At 48.5% G+C, this 17,460-nt stretch overlaps 1 protein-coding gene across 1 annotated transcript in view; it reads left to right on the top strand.

The window, feature by feature from the left end:
- The window catches only part of FGF9 (fibroblast growth factor 9), a 30,616-nt gene continuing 13,156 nt past the window's right edge, over window positions 1-17,460 (top strand). Inside the window, exons 1-3 of the mRNA XM_075490914.1 lie at window positions 1-798; window positions 1,181-1,469; window positions 8,000-8,103. Coding sequence (XP_075347029.1) covers window positions 1,193-1,469; window positions 8,000-8,103 — 381 coding nt within the window. The 5' untranslated portion in view covers window positions 1-798; window positions 1,181-1,192. The remainder of the gene's footprint in view (window positions 799-1,180; window positions 1,470-7,999; window positions 8,104-17,460) is intronic.

Raw genomic sequence — 17,460 nt, 5'->3', positions numbered from 1 at the left:
GCCGGGGCCGGGGCCGGGCTCCGCCGGCGGAGCGCTGCCCGCCCCGCTCCCCCCGCCAATGTCAAGGGGGACTCGGGCTCTGCGGGCATCTCCCGAGGAGCCCGCTGCCCGCAGCGGGCGGGCTCGGTATATTTAGCATCGCGCCGCTTTTTTCCTCCCCCAAAGTTTCGCCCACTTATTTATTTATTTGCCTGCCTGCGCCGCGCTGCCGCAGAGCAGTAAGAGCGGCTCCGCGCCGTGCCTGGCGTTGGAAGCGGCTCTGTATTGCAGCAGGTAGGGCGGAGCGCTAGGACCTCGGAGAATCCTTCCAGCAGCAATCAGGACTACCTTAAACCCAGCCCAATGCCTCTTCCTGCGCCACTCTGCGTGCTGGATGGAGATCCACAGTCAAGAGCTGCAGCTCAGTGCTGGAGTACAACATTTCACAGGGAGCCCTGCAGAAGCAACACCTGTTTCGAGCCAGCCAAGAAAGACACAAGCACTTGTATGTTGCTGCTTTGCTTGTGGATCGTCAAAAATCCTAAACCAGTGGACATCTGCTGAGCCTCCTGAGAATTCTGGATAATAGATTTGGACGTCAAAAGTTTTTTTTCCTTTTTCTTTTTTCTTTCTTTTTTTTTTTTTTTTTGGATTTATCTCAGCCAACAACGTGAGATTTCCCCCCTCCCCCTTTGCAGGATTCATGCTGATGTATGCAGTCTGTTATAGAGTAAAAACAGCGCATGCCTTTCTGGAGTCAGAATCCATAAATCCTGACGTAGCCTGTGCATCTTAAAAAAAAATCCCTATAACGCCTAGGTATTTAAGTTGCTATGGTCATTCTTATCTTAAACCAAATGGAGAAACTACGGATTTTTTTCTTTATTACAGTTGGATGGGCTGAAGACCGTGTTGCTTGCTAAGAGCTGGGGATATATGCATTTATATAGATATACACATCTATATGTTTATAAATATGTCAGTGTGTGAGTATAAAGTGGTGGTTTCTTAGACTAACTGGTTTGACCTTGAACCTGTACCAGTCAAAACAGAATATTACTTTTATTTATGCATTTAATGGATTGAAGAAGGAACATTTTCTCTGTAACTGCGCTAGGGAGGGGAGAGGAGTGGAATATACCTAATCTTATATCTCCTGGGTTTGGCACCATCATTATTGTTTATTCTTATTCTCTAAAAGCAGAATCTTCTGATGGCTCCCTTAGGTGAAGTTGGGAACTATTTCGGTGTGCAGGATGCAGTACCCTTTGGGAATGTGCCCGTTTTGCCGGTGGATAGTCCGGTTTTGTTAAGTGACCACCTGGGTCAGTCTGAGGCAGGTGGGCTACCCAGGGGGCCTGCGGTCACGGACTTGGACCATTTAAAGGGGATCCTCAGGCGGAGGCAGCTATACTGCAGGACTGGATTTCATTTAGAAATCTTCCCCAATGGTACTATCCAGGGAACCAGGCAAGACCACAGCAGATTTGGTAGGTATTATCCTTAACCCTTTAGGGGTCATGTGATGAAATAATGGGGCAGAACTGCGGGCGGGGGGACGGCGGGGGGGTGCGAGGCGGGCGGGGAGGGGGTTTGTGCTGATGGCTGATCCGCCGAGGGGAAAAATGAATGTGTCCGGGGTTGCAGATGTACACAAGCGGCACCACCGCAGCGGAGCAGGAGCCCTCGCCGAAGTCGCCGGGTGTTTGGTAGCGATGTTTGTGTAGCCCCAAGTTCTGCTTAAGAGCAGATACGTACTGGGAGGTGGTGGCGGTGGCGGTAGAATTTCTGCTCGGGACGTTTCTGCTGAACGATTTGATTTCGCGAGTTTAAAGGGTTTTTAATCATTAACCACTACAATTTAGAATGCACCGAGTTTCCTGAAGGGAGTGGCCGCCGTCCTGTACGCAAATTAACGAGGGCTTTTCTTTCGTTTTCTCTGCCGATTACCTGCCCTAGTAACTGCCTGACTTGCGAACCCAGCCTATTTCGCTCCTCGGCGAGGATTCACCGGCAGCGCCCGCCGATCCGCAGCGGGGCTCGCCGCCCGCCCGAGCCCGGCCCCGGCCCCCGCCCCGGCCCCGCACCCCGCAGCCGCGCGGCGCTGCCGGTGCCCGGCGCCCCGGGGAGGAGGGAGCGCAGGTGGGGTCCGTGCTCACCCGAACCCGCCGGGAAGCCAAACCTGCCTTTCCCCAGCGATGTGGCGTGTCAGGCCGGCAGCGAATTCGAAAGAGCATTCCCTGCATTTCATTTCCAGGGGACGCGATTTGTGACTCGGCAGCGAGGGCTGGAGGGCTCGGGGCTTCGGCCCCTCTTGAGAGCCGGTGTGTGCACACATGCACACGCACACGCGAGTCAAGAGGGCCCGCAGCTTCTTTGCTGCCAGGGAAACTGGTAAAGGCCCGGCAGACCCAGTGTACGAAAGTCACTAAAAGAGCCTGGATGAGCCGATCCTTTGGTTTTTTAAGGAGGGGTGAGGAAAATATGCCAGGTTAGCTCGCCACGCTCCCAGCTGTTGGAAGGAGTTAACTTGTGAGTGAACCGACCTGACAGCACTTAAATTCGGTCGTAAAAACAAAGTCCGGTGGTGATTTTTTTCCTCCCTCTTCGTATTTTGATGCCAGATGTTGAACGATATCGAAACTGTATTTTATTGCTTCGCGAAGCTGTTTAGATAATACCGGTGTTGTAGGAGATGATCTCCAAAGGGCGCAGAAGGGAAGGGGCGCGGGGGGGAGGCTCGCATGGTCGCAGCTTTACCCTCCATCCCCCGCCGGCCGCTGCTCCCCGACACTCTCACGCTGCTGCCAGGCTCTGCCTCCCTCCCACGCCGCCCGGGGTCCCCGGGGGGGAGGGGGAGCGTCGCAGCTCTCCCGGGGGCGCAACGTCCACGCTTGCCGGCGGGAAAAAGCGCGGAAAACGTTTCAGGCAGCCGCGCAGTGCGGGGAGCGGGGGCGTCGTGCCCCGGGCGTCCTCCTCGGCACAGGCAGACGCCGCGCGTAGCTGCTGAGCTACCGCCGCGGCTTTCCCCCTGCCCGCCGCGGCTGCGGGCAGCCGGAGGCGGGCGCGGTGCGGGGCCGGCGGCAGGTGTAGGGCGGCCGCGCCGCTGCGCGCACCGGCAGCCGGGGCGGCGGGGGGCCGGCACCCCGCGGGGCCCCGCCGCCCGCGGAGGAGGGCCGCCAGCTGTTCCCTTCGCAAGGCGGCGGTGACCACGGCATTCGCGGCGTCTATTTTTAAAAATGGCTTTCCAGCCGCAGTTGTAGGAGGCTGACGATTCCGAGGGGCAGCTCTTGCAGCGCCTCGGCTTTACATAGATGTATTGTTTCCTTCCCGGCTTGATGGCCCTCTCCGCCCCGGGACGCACCCTCGTGATAACTCTTCCCCCGTGGAGCGCGCCGGTGATGCCCCTGCTCGGTCCGGGGCCGGGCAGACCGGGCACGGCAAAGCCATGGGATGCGTAGGGGCTCCCGGCTTATTTGGGGGCGGGGAGGGGATCTTGGTGCTTTTGTATCGGTGCCGTGACATTGCTGTTGTGTTTGTCGGGAGGTCACCGAATAGCAGATGCTATTTGGGTTCTGGTGATTGTAAAGTCCTGTGATTATCCTGGGAAGGTCTGCATCCTAACTCGGGAGCTGCCCGGGGGAGAGCGGGCTAACTTGGTCTCCTCTGAGCGTGTGAGGGAAACCTGCGTGTGCGTGTGTGTGTGGATGCGGGGGGGCGAGTCAGAAGGAAGTTTTCCTCCAGGAATAATGAGGACAAAGAGAAAACCCCGGGGGCTGCGCGTAAACTCCTCTCTGGGCTCTGCCCTGTGGGAATCCCCCTCCCCGCACACACACACACACACACACACACACACACACGCACACACCTCTGGAGAGACATCAGATAAGAGTAATTCTTTTGTGATGCTATGTTGGATGTGTGCCTATTGCATACAATAAACCGAGCCATATTGTGTGTCTATACTCGCCCGGTTCTGGGAGCCCTGGCATTTCGCAATTCCTGCAGCAAGATGTCCATCTCTAAAAGAAAAGCTCCCCGGCAGAGCCCGGCTCGGTCCCCCCCGTAATGCGATCTCAGGTGATCAAAGCCTTATCTCTCCTGGGTGACAAAAGAAAATTTTTTTTGATGCAGTCTCCTTTAGTCTAGGGCATTTGCTAGACAGTGGAGTCATTGTAAATTCAGGAACTCTGTAACAGCGGAGAGGCGTGCCTCTGTGCGTCAGCACAAGTACTGCATGCACAGCATTAAAAAAATAGGAGCATGCAGGAAAAGGAAAAAAAAAAAAGCTTGTCAGCAGGTGACCTCCGCTCCCCGGGACCTGCTGCTACAAGGAACCGCTGCGTTCATCATCTGCGGGAGCCGCGCAGCCGCCCGCCCTCCCGCCTCTCCAACTCGCCCTGCCTGCTCCGGCGCTCGGGCTGGCGAGGCGGGTTCAGCGCCGGGGAGGGCGCGGGGGGCGGCTCCGGCCGGGGGGGCCCTGCGGGCGGCCGCCGCTTCTGCAGCGGGATGCGAGGGGCCGGGGGTACCCCCCCCCCCGCCCCGTGCTGTCTCCGGGGAGAGCCGGCAGAGCGGGGCGGGAGGGGGGTGTGATGCATGCGGAGGGCTCTGGCCCTCGGGAGTGGAAATTGGGGGCCAGGTTTTAGGGGGAGGAAGGGCGCCGAGCAGCCCCCCGCAGTCTCCCTCGCTATTGAGCGTTGCAGAGGGGAGGGGATGCGGGACGGCTGCGGGGGGGGGCAAGGGCGCTGTAAGAGCCTGAAACTGAAGCAGGGCCCGGCTGCCTCCTGGGGGGCTGTGGCTGTCTGCGCTCCCGTCTCTTAATTGGCATCATGTGGGGGAGCGGGCGGAGCGGTGACAGCTGCGACAGGCGGGACGCATCCCGGCGGAGCGCTCTCGCCGCCGAGCGCCGCAGCCCCGGCCGGCGGGCGGGGGCAGGGGGCGCCGGGGAAGCCCCTGCCCTCGCCCCTCCACCGGGCTGAGCTCCCGCAGCTTCTTAGCCCCGAAGGGCTCTGCTTTCCTCGCCCCTCTGCTCTTCCCTGGGTGAATGCTTGCTTGCTAAATACACGGCAGCCCGGCTCCAGCGACCGGCTCTGCCTGCGGGTCCTCCGCCGCTCCCCTTCTCTCTGCTTCCCCTGGAAGTCGCACAAAGAAGTGGCTGGCAGAGATGCTTGTTTACCGTATTCGTTGTCGTAGATGGTGGGTTAGGGTGCTAAGTGGAAGCTAAACTGCTTCAACCCAGCAATACAAAGAGAGCCTATATATAGCCAAAGACAAAAATGTGCAAAGGGCGGAACAGCAACAACAAAAAGATGTGTAGTTGCAGGGATGTTCATTGCTTAAAGCCAAGGCAAATGTTTCTGTAGGTCTGTTCTTCACCAGAGCTAAACTAGATGAAAGTTAAAACCTCACGTTGTGTGGACGACCCACTTCCTCCCTCCTGTGAGCCTGGCAGGAGAGCAGGACTGGCCTTCACGGTCAGGCTGGTGTCCTGCTGCCATTCAGCATGGTCAGAGTTGGATCACGTGGGAGAAGGTGCATGAAGGGCTGATGTGGACGTGTCAGGAATAACCTTCCCCAAAACTTTCTTCCTAACCTCTTTGTGGAGGAGTGGGTCTTTGCCTTGAAGTGGTTTCATTAAAGAAAATGTTCAATGTCTGACAAGAAGATGGATGTTCAGCATCCCATGTACTGAGACAGTTATTTCCTCTCTCCTTTTCTTCTCTTCCCCATTTCTAGCTATAAATAGGGCCCTAGCTTTCAAAGTTTGGAGCTGTCCTGATTTTCATTTGATCCAGCCTCATTTTGAAGAGGAATGTCTATTTTAATATCTGGTTCAGGTGCTAAGTACTATCTGTATATTATAGAAACTATACAGTGAAAATATGCACAGGAGTGTTGGGCCAAATCATGCAGTCCTTAAACTGGCAAGACTTGTGTAAGATTGCATGCTTGGTCCCAGATAATCTCTTGAAGGACTTAACAGCATGGCACATAAAACTTGCTGTGAATAGGCTTTTGAATATTTCAAACGAACAAGTCTCTATTCTGATCTCAAATACGTGGATGCGCTTTGCCAAGTACCTTAAATCCATCTTCTGCACTTACAATAGGATGTGACAGTGCTTTTTTGTTCTTTTGACACACTAAGCAGCATGCACCCAAATATTTGAAATGAGGACAGTAATTAAAGTCTACATTTATACTGATGAGAAAGATGCCAGACTTAGTAACTTAGCTATAGTACAGTATATTACACACTTAACGTAAGATTTAACCTCAGTTAAAATTGCTTAGTAATATGTATCAGGTAATATGATAGTTCTGTAAAAGCTTTACAGAAAAAACCTTAGTAAGAAATCTAGAAGTATTTCATGTCCAGATATAATGGGAATGTTTAAATTGTTTCAATGGATCGATTGTATCTGAGATACTACATATACCAGATAAACAGCATGCTACCACTTTTTATTACGTCAAAAATCCATAATTACTAAGTATTTCCTCCTAGTGTTTTTGATTTGTGCATTTGTAGAGAATTATTTAAGACGCCCAGGCCTTAAAACAGGGCTATCAAAACAATAACACTATGGTGTTTGTAGTACTGAATAATATATAAGGTAATGATCAATAGTCCCTTACAGGGAATACATTTCATCTTTACATTAGCTTGGCTGTAAATTTTCCCTATTGGCTTCAACTTGTGCTGTGTTAGATTTATGGGATTCATGTATGTTATTGATTAGTGCCCGACTGTTTTGCGGGAGATGCCAAATTAATTGTTCAAAAAATCCACAAAAGTGCTTTTTTATTGGCCACGTGAGGCTCAACACATACTATAATGTTATTTTATTATTTCATGTAAACATAGTTTCCAATAAGCTTTAAAAATAGTTACGTGGTGTGCTTAGACATGAAAATTCACAAAATATCTTGAAAATGCTACTCTGTGCTTTATTTTGTGGCTCAGAAAGTAGCATAACGCAGCAGTGTGCTTCTGAATGTTGCTGGGTAACTCCTGTGAGATTATTACTGTCTTACACGAACGCTCCCAAATAGGAAGCAATCCCATTTTTTTCCACAAGACTTCTAGGTTTATGCAAGGTTTGGCTGGTAGCATCCTCACTGAAGGTGGTAAGCAATTTGCAGGGAAGGCTGCCAGAAAACCCCAAACCCTCAGAACCAGATGAGCTGATATTTGATACAGACACTTGCTGTACCATGCACATTGATGCTGAACCTAGGAGCTTTGGAGAAGCAGTGCTTCTTTGCAAAATGTCCTTATCTCTAGTGCACAAATGTCTGTGTGAGCTTGCTGTTACAGGAAGACTTAATAATTTATACACTATTACTTAGGCTTAGAATATTTGAATTTTCAAATTTGAGATGAGTAAAAAGCAACACCAGAGAGATGGTTAAAATCTAGACAGAAATGTGTGAGACTCTGGACTATACTAAGGATTTTCATTTCTCAAGCCTCTGGAAGATCATACTGTGAGTAAATCTTTCCACGTATTCCTGATTCATTGATGCCTGGAAGTAGATATGTTGGTTCCCTGTGTAACATTGTTTTCATCTCACAATTCTGATTCAAATGTATTTTTTCAGAATTTATTTTGCAAGACAAATTTCATAGGTTCTTTAATACTGCTAATTTTGGCAATCTAAAAACTTGGGGTTTTTTTCTTTGGCTGTATTAATTGTTGTGCAAATCAGAATATGACTGAGCTTTAGATTTGTGTTTAGAAATTATGAGAAAGATTGAGAGCAATCTTTTAATTTGGTATGTTCATGCTGTCTGCAATGCATCATTCTAGCAGAGACTCAGAGGACTTCACTGTTCAAGTATTGTACTTCAAGATATATTCCTTTGTTCCTCATCTTCCTCCAAACAACTCTGAAAATGGGAAAACACCTTTGAAAATAGCTGCTTGTTGCTCAGGGATCAGTCACATCTGAAAAAAAAAAAAATCTTTCAATGGAAACAACATGTACATTGTTTGTTTTTTCCTGCATTTTATAGGTATACTGGAATTTATCAGTATAGCAGTGGGCTTGGTCAGCATCCGAGGAGTCGACAGTGGACTCTACCTTGGAATGAATGAGAAAGGGGAACTGTACGGCTCGGTAAGTTCCCACTTGTCTTGGGTAGTCATGATCCTTATGTTCCGTGGGAAAAAAACTTGATAGCTCCTACAAGCCCCTGTTGCACGAGGTGCTACAAGCACTGTTTCTGCTTTAAGTATCTTGCAATCTAATTAGAAACAAGACCCTGTGGGTGGTATAACAAATACGGGAGAGGGAAAAGGTGACGAAATCAGGAATGAGTAATGCAGACGGACGACAATTTAGATACAAGCAATGGAGACTGATGCCCAGAGCTGGTCACTGAAGACTAAAGGATGTACTGTAAGATTTGTAAACCTGTCCTTTCTGTAGAGACCTAAAAAGAGACAAAGTCGCTGCCTTTCGTGCGTAGGCAGAGAGCTTTCTAGGAATTGACAAAAGAAAGTAGAGGGGGAGGTAAAGGGTGGCATATGTGGGTGAGAAAATGAGAAATAGGAGTGGATAAAAGTTATAAAAAGTCTAGGAATGAGGGCAAGAGGCTTGGCGGTCTCGTCCTGAAACTTCAGCTGGTGGTCCCTGCGGGATGGCAGCAGGAGTGAGTAACGGGTGTGAGGGAGGAGTAAAACTTGGTATTTCAGATGTGGGTTAGGCTGGCAAACCAGGCTACCTGCACATATGTGTGTGTGTGTGTGTGTGTGTGTGTGTGTTTGTGTGTGCAATGTGACCCTTACCTGGGAATACTTGAGACATCTGGTGTACACTGGGGTTCATAGCCTGGGTAGATCGTGGGCAAGGGGAATCTGAAATTGAGCAGGTAGCTCCCCAAACAGTAGAAGGCAACCTCTTCTTTGATACTTTGGCAGTAAAGTATCAACCTCCAAAGTTGACAAGGACTAGAGAAGCAGTTGTATTGGAGGAAGAAGATGGCAGGTTTGAAGGGTAAGCAGATGTCTAAAGTCAAGGGAGGCTGTGTATTCACTGGGGTTCATTAGAAGCATGGAGGAGAAGGTGACAGTAGTCGACTGATGGTGTAAACGTTGCAAAGAGAGACACTCAAAAAGGAGTTAAAGTGATAGAGCGTGGCTTTGGGTGTAGCTGAAGATACCTGTGTCAGAGGGGAGTAACGGTAACTGGGAAAAGGGTGGGAAGGGAACTGGGTGGGACAGCAGTGAGAGTGGGAGGAAACATGAGAAGATGGTGATGAGTGGGCAGGTGAAAACAAAAGGAGTAGGAGGGAAGTCCAGCTTCCATGTATGTGATCCATGGAGGAGTGTGAGGAAGCGAGACCAGGAAGGTCCAGCAGAAGTGCTTTTATGGGGGTCTTCAGGTTCACCGATCCCTTTCTAGTAACATTTTGTGTGAGAGAGGGAAGGTAGAGAGGGGAAGGGGACTGTCTTCTGAGCAAAAAGCAGGCTAGGGGAGGAAGCCAGAAGGTACAGATCGTGACAGTGTACGTGGGAGGCAGAAAAAGAGGTGGTAGAATGAGGGGCAAGGCTGGGATGGAGAATGTGTGGACATGGGAGAAGGGGAGATGCAGAGACGGTGAGAACCAGTGAGTGGGAAAGGCCAAAGAAAAGGGATTTAGCATAAATGGCAATATGGAGGAGGAAAAGGTTGGAAGGATGGAAAGGAAGAGAGGAAGGGAATGGATGCAATAACAGATGTAAACAAGCTGCCTGTGAGGAGTGAGTAAGTTGTCATAAGTCACAATTCCTTGTGCAGCTGATGAATGGGATAAAGAACTGGCGAAGTCATGAAGTACTTTTATGGTTCAGTTAGGCAGCAAAAAGGCAGAACAACAGTAATATGAATCAGTAATGTTGATAATCATTAGTAAGAGAAATCGTTTAAACAGATAAACATAGTGAATCAGTTACTCTACACTTCAGATATTAAGAAAAAGAAAATGTGGTTACTGATAGAGCTTAAATGCATAGGCTTGGGAAAGCAAATGTTATATCACTTTTCTGTGCAATTTATATTTTGTGTTTGCAATATGTTTGACTGTCAGTGGTTACTCAAAACATTCTTTGCTGAAGAAATATGCACAAGAAATTCTTTGTAAATTACTAAGCTCACTGCGTTAATAAAATAGTTGCTCCATGAACACCAGTTCTAAAGGAGCCTGCTTTCCTAGGGGTTTGTGTCTCACGGGCCAAGACATGGGTCTCCCTGACCTTCTGTCCCTGCAGTAACACAAATTCCCCAGCCTTTTGTGTTTCTTGCATGGAGAAAGAGACAGTGTTAGCTGTCCATGCTCACTGGACTGTCAGTTTGCAGGGATTACATAGCTCACCAGTCCCAAGTGGGACATGCCAATGATTTCTCTTCTTTACCCTGCCTCTGATTAGTTGCAAAACTGATAGGAACTTAATTTTCTTGAAGACCTTTGCCTCCTGATTGAAACTGGTTGAAAAGCTAAGGAAGGACAGGCAGGCAGGCAGATGGATGTACAATATAATTGGATAACCTCTTTTCCCTAAGAAATTACGCTAAAAATATGAAGCTATTCATAATGGAGAACTGGCAATCTATAGGGCCAGAATGCAAAGTTCAGGTTAAAATCTGATGGATGATATGGCTTATTGTCAGCCTCCAGAGATGGGACGTACTAAAGAGTGATGGTAATTGAATTACATTACTTCCAATGAAATATAACCTCTAATGGCTACTCAGTGTGATGATGCTTTAAAGCCTTGTCAACACTAGCAATCCTAGTGCCTATATTTCAGCAACTGTCAGCTCTCATGGAAACACTGAGATAAGCAGGCCTAAGAGCAGATTTTTGTGTAGAATTGGCTGGACATTTTTAAGTGACAGTGTTTTCCTTTTGGTTTTGGTCAAAAAAATACAATTAATTGAAAACGAAGTTCTCTGATAGGAATAAATGTTGCAGTTTGAACCAGAAGCAAGGCACAATCCAGCACAGAATTATCTTTCTGGTGAGAGAGAAGACCAGTTTAACTGAAATTAGTTTCGAGACTGATACGTGATAGACGGAGGTTCAAATTTTTCACCTGAATTAAGCGGAGCGGTCACTTGAGTTGAAGTGTTCTGGCGCACCAGCAAGTTGTCCTTGTGCTGCCTGTGCTGGGAGGTGGGTCCCTCTGTCTTGGTTTCTTCGCTAAGGGCCGTGAGTAGCACCAACTTTGTCATGGATCAGGTACACTTACGAGGCTGTGAACGTGTTTTCTAAGGTGGGAAGACTGTTTCCCATGCACAGCTGAATAGCAACCTAAGAAATACCTGGTCCTGCTCTACATCAGCATTGTGGTTAGACCCACAGGTGTAGATCCTGCAGGCGTGTTTCTGCAGGCATTCAGTACTGCAGCACTTGACACTGCCGGAATAGATACCCTGTGTCTATGACACTATCATATTTATATTCAAATTACTGCATGAAAAATATATTAGGTGTGAATCAAATCGGCGACCTAAAAGACTTCTATCCTTCTATATTTGTGTTTGAAACATTTGGCACAGGAAGATTTTTCCCAGCATATTTGTGGTGCCACTGGAGATGGGACATATGGCGAAGCAGAGCAGCCAGGATGGGTGATCGCTGCCAATTTTCATGAAAGGCAACAGTAAAGGCAGTTTCAGCATATCTTGATCCAGACATGTTCCTCTTGGCCTTTTCAAAGTGCTGCTTTCCTCCTAGATTAGCTGCCTGACAAAATCTTCCCAACTTGCCACCGTTACGGGGGCAGTTCCTACTGCATCTTCTGGTTAAAAGAGCACAGTGACTCTCATGCTGCTCTCAGGCAGCAACGTATAACACAGGGTGGCTGTTCTCAAGTTCCTCTTCATCCCACGGATTTATCCAGGGAAAGCTGAAGATATCTGTGGGTGCTGCAGAGAAGCCAGTGGTAGCCACACAGCGATGACTTGGAGGCTGGTTAGTGACAGAAGCTTTCCCTCCCATCTCACTCTGTTCCTGCTCTCCCTTTACCTTGCCTTCCCCTTGCAGCCTGCAGCTATGACTCATCATGTTTCACAACAGCTACTGTGCTTGTCACTGGAGAGGAGGAAAAATCCAAACTACAGATAGGACCCAAAGGGTGTTAAGACGAGACACGAAGACCTTTTTCCTTCCTGAATGCCAAACGGCGCTTGGCAACACCTCTGGCAAGAGTGTTAGCAAATGTGTCTTAGCTGTGCTCCTCAGTGACGTGCCATACAGTGAGGGAGGTCTTTCTGATCAGTTCCATGACCTTCATGCCTTCATGGGCTGTTCCCACCCTCACGCTGCCCTGCAGCGCTGCCCTTGGGAATATCAACAGTTGGCACCCACATGGCAGGCAGTGATGAGCACCCACACCACGGGGTGCCCATCGTTTTCACTGCAGGCTGTCCTCCGAGGCAGCCCTGTGCTACCTTGAGCACAGCAGGACCATGGGACACCCTCGCCTCAGCTGCTCTTGCTGTCCCAGGCTCTCCTGCAGTCAAGAGTTGTGCTACATCCCACTGCTGGCATCCCTGCCCCACCGACCTCCCATGGACATGGACTTGTCCCACTCCTATTCTCAGACTAGATTTAAGGAAGAAATTTCTTGCAATGAGGGTGGTGAAACACTGGAACAGAGAGGTGGTAGATGCCCCATCCCTGGAAACATTCAAGGTCAGGTGGGTCGGGGCTCTGAGCAACCTGATCTAGTTGAAGATGTCCCTGCTCGTTGCACGGGGGTTGGACTAGATGACCTTTAAAGAGCCCTTCCAACCCAAACCATTCTGTGATTCTATGAAATGCTGGTGTCTCCATTGCTCCTTGTGTCCTTGGCAGGTGGCAAAAGGCAGCTGAGGCTGGATGTTCAGGAGGAAAATTGGGAGTTGGAAGATCTGGAGCAGCTACAAGGGGAACTGTGCAGGGGGGAGGAGGAAGGCAGGAGTGGAGATGGTGGAGTTGTTGGGGAAGGGGAAGAGGGCTAGGAGTGCTTGGAAGGAGAGGGGAGGGTAGAAGGAGAGAGGCTTCATATGCCCACAGAGCAGCTGGGACAGAGCCAAAGAGCCCAGATCTGGAGCCAGGGAGGGAGGCTCCTCACCTCTGGGTTTCAGACTTACAGGGTGTGTGCAGCAAAGTGAGATTTAGGACTGGTTATAACAGGGTAATAAATCGCTGTCCTTCAAAAAATTAACTGAAAACTTGTTTGTCCCAATGTTTTTGGGACACTAAGCCTGCCTTTTGCTCCTAAAACTACTGGGGAGAGGGTGGAGGAGGAGAGAGAGAGTACTGTCCTTGAAGAAACATGTTTTCCCAGTAAGTGTGCAGGGAGGTGACGATATGCCTCTTTATTGTCCCAGCAGGGCTGCACCTGCAGTGTTTTGTGCTTTTGTTTGGGTCCCCACAGTCTTGGAAGGACTATGCAGCTACAAAGACAGGTGAACAGAAATCTTTTTGACAAAAAAGGGACAATTTTTCATAGTTTACTGAAAATTGCTTGGTGTAGGTAAGGATTTGTTTTGCTGTGTTCTAAAAATATCTTTTATGTTCCCGTGCAAATACGGGAGGGGAATTGTTCAGCCCTTCAAATGGTAGGTCAAGGTGCACGGAAACAACGTGAAGAAAATAAACAAGTTGAAGGTGCATGTTGGGAACAGCATTTGGGCCAAGTATATGGTCACTGCAGATATCTAAGAATAGGATAGATAAATAAATTACCCTGAAGTATCATTCAGACTTTCCTGTTAGTGTTAAACGCCTCCTATCTAAAGTGATTCCATATGCTTCAGATTGATTGAATTTTTTTTAATAATAATCTTGGATTATCTGTCCGTCAGTGTACACGCAGGCACCTGTGGCTGAGGTGAGCCTGGAAACTCACAGGACAGTTGCAGCACACAACAATTTTTGGAGGTAGAATTAAATGCAGTTTCCTTGAGTGAAGGCGCAGACTTCTAGGCTGAGAGTGGTCAAATCCCAGGAAGGATAATAGCTACGGCAGCAGGTTTAACACCCTTCTGGTTGTGTGTAAAATAATAAAGTGCCTTTTGGTAAATAGTACAAATGGTGGAGAGGCAGAGGGCAGTTCCTGGGACAGCTGAGTTGCGAGGAGTGGTCAGGCTTTCTGCACGAGCAGCGTTGCTCAGGAAAACCTGGCACTGCCGTGATCAAAAACCTGATGGTATCTTTTAGCAGTGACAGCGACTCACGTCTTCCTGAGTAAATCCGCTTTAAGCAGAAGAGTTGCAAGAAGCAGGCCTGTAGCTAATTTGAAAGTGCAAACTTCGAGATCTGAGGAGGACCAGTTCAAAAAGGTGCTTATGGCTCTGAATGTGAAGGAAACTTGAAACTTTGTCAGAGATGCAGAAATCCTGGGGAAACAGTATGCCAGCAAGGGTGAAACTGCTGGGAAGGATTTGGAGACTAATAGGCTGAGGGCGCTTGGCAGAGGGTCTATGAGGAATGGGAGAAGGGCAGGTTGCAGAAATGCACGTGTCTTAGGGGTGTAGAAGCACAGGGATAAAATGGAAATTGCTGCAATAAAGCTGGCTGGGGCCCTGAAACATATACTAAAATATGAGGCAAAAACTTTTTAAGCTGTAGAAATGAAAAGGGAACAGGAGTCTTTACAAACGCAGTGTATTCAGGCAGGAGTGTAAATGCAATATAGTCTGAATGTGGCTGCTAACTGGGCTAGCCAGTATTTCTGATAGACTTCTTGGGGTGATAACATGGGGCTGGGGGATTCCCTGTCTTGTGATGAACAAAGGGAGCAGGGGCAGCTGACACCACTGCTAAAAGAAGTGGCTATTTTCCCTCCAGCCATCCATCCCCTCTCTTCTGCTGGCACAAGCGTTTCTGTTGCTGCCCGGTGAAGTGAAGCGGGGAACTGGAAAACAGCCTGGCCAAGCAGAAGGGCTGTCTTCAGCCACAGTGGTTCCCCTCCAGGTCACGGCAAGATGTGGTGCAAAGGTGGGAGCAAGGCCGGGTGAGGAAGGGATTGCTTCTTTCCGAGGCAATGCAGGTGTTTGCCAGCCTCGAGTGTTTGCGGACCTCTGGCTGTGTGGTTTGTGTTTGGCCAGGGGCACGACCTAGGAAGCTGCAGGGCTGTCAGTCTGACCGGGGTTGTGCTCGGGGCGTAGGAACACACTTGAATGAAGGAATAGAGGAGGGCCTGAACGTACATGCAAGGTGAGTGTACTGAAGTTGGATGAATAGTTTCAGGCAAGCCTAGTATTTTATTTTTGGTAGGAATTTCTTTTTCTAGAAATGGGAATTAGGGTTGCGCTGGTCTGCAGGGCTGTGTTAGGTACGACCCGGCAGAAGAGAGCATTTGCTACAGTGGGTGGAATGGGTGTTAGGAGACTTGTATGATGGATGGTGAAAGAACTGAAGAGAAGACAGCAGTGGGGAGTGTTGAAAGGTATCAGGCTGGAGTGAAGCTATTAGTGGAGTTTTTATGGATTGGTCCTTGGTCTGGTTTTATTCCCTATTTTTATTAGGGACATTAAACATCTTGTCATAAAAAAATAGTAGTGTGTTATTGAAATTTGCAGATGTTGCAAAGTTGGGAAGTATTTTCAGCACAGAAGGCTGCCTCGCAGAAGGGACTTGGTGACCTAAAGCGCCCAAAATATTTACACATGGGGCTCATGGAGAGCTCTATCGGTGCCACTGCATACGGCACTGGTAGGATCCATTCTAAATGCAAAGTGCAGTTATGGTTACTTGTGTTAAAGAAGATGAATTGAAACTGGAACAGGTGCAGGAAGGGCTTACTGGGCTGATCAGAGGGATGAAAAGACTATCAAAAGTCTGAAGATCTTGGCTTATTTAGCCTGCAGAATGAAAACTGAGAGGGTACACTCTTGGCCTCTGTAAATACACTGAGGTTTAATGTCAAGGAGAGGAAAAAAGCCCTTGAAATAGAGGACAAGAACGAATTGGTTTGAATGGGTAACAAGAAAGCTTAGGCTGGATAATGAGGAAGTTTCAGGTCATGAGGAAGTGAGATTTTGAGCTGGCCTGAGCAATTTTTGCAGCGAGGTGGGAGATGAAGCATAAACTGCTTTCTCTCTGCACTGCACGGTAGGAAACAGCTTTGTAATTGTGGACCTTTTCTTTGTGGAAGGCATAGGTCTGAGAAAAGCCCTGAAACTTTAGTTACTTGGGAAGATTTGTCTACAACCTCATCTACTTCACGTTTGTAGATAGCCTCTCTCTGAATTGGGATGGGCAGCCTTACTGAAAGCTGGGTACTGTTAAATGGTGTTCCTCACAGGTACCAGAAACTGCAACCCAGTCAGCAAAATGATAGCAAGGTATGAAGGACTTTGTAGAAAAGAAAGGGCTTTTGAGATGTGGGTACTGGTATAGGAAGAATTGGTAGGTGAATCCATGCACTTAACACTGGGTAATCTGGGAGAGAGCTCTGTGTGAAACTGAAACTACTGTGGTTCTTATTAAACTAAGACTTCAGTCTTTTTAAAATCAGAATTTCACAGATTATAACACCTGTCACCAAAGAGGGATACCTGCTAGTAGTGTCCTGTGGGATAGATGCTACACTTTTCCTCAGGTCTTTGATTTTCCTCAGAGGGCTTCATTCCAGATGCTTGCTAGGTCTGAGGATAATTTTATATGAGAGAAAACCCTCAGTGATCTCCTTACCTTGGTCTGCAATTCTGTGCTGAACTGGGATTCTCACTACATGCCTGGGACAGGAAAGTGTTAGAATATCTCCTACGTAAATTATGTGTGCGCGCGTTTGTATATAAAGCTGAGCTTTGGTAAAGCAAGATCCTACTCGAACCTTAATTTAATGATTTGCTTTTCCCTAATTAAAGATGTCTGGAATTTTGTATTCTTACAAAACCGGGAGATTAGAGGTGCTGCTTGAGGAGCCAGCCAAGGTGATCTAACACCTTGCAGAAACCCCCCTCCAGAAAGGGCAGTCCTGGTTCCCTGCCTCCACTGCGTGCTTCTGCTTCCTTCCTTGCTCTGACACCAGCACTCATCTGACCTGTCAGGGGGCTAATTTAGGGATCTAAAGCCACAGAAGAAAGCTTGCCTTTTTTTTGTAGGGTTGCTTCTGTGCCGGCCTAGCTCCCTGCACTGGCTTGTTGCCTGTTTGGGCAAGGACTAGTGCTCAGTGGAGGAATCAGCTGCAGTGCGGGATGGGAGAGAGGTTGGGTACAGTGCTGTCGGCAGCGGGTAGTTGTTAGAACGGCATAACTGCATTGCAAACCCAAATCCTATGCAGCGAGCAAGTGCTGGGCACGTTCAGTTTGAATGTCTTCAGATTCACTTCTTTGCAGTTGTGTAGCTCCCCAGTTGCTGCAGCCCTCAATGTTTCTGGAGCCAGCCGTGTTAATGATACGGAGGTGTGAAAAGGTTCAGCATCTTCAGTTGATCTGAGAATACTATGTTGAAGTGACATGCTAAAAGAGCATCATCAGCAGTGACATACTGAGATA

This window comes from Mycteria americana, chromosome 1 (assembly GCF_035582795.1).
Source record: "Mycteria americana isolate JAX WOST 10 ecotype Jacksonville Zoo and Gardens chromosome 1, USCA_MyAme_1.0, whole genome shotgun sequence".
NCBI classification, from domain to species: domain Eukaryota; kingdom Metazoa; phylum Chordata; class Aves; order Ciconiiformes; family Ciconiidae; genus Mycteria; species Mycteria americana.
The sequence above is the reverse complement of the archived record's forward strand: the minus strand, read 5'-3'. Positions and strand labels throughout refer to the sequence as shown.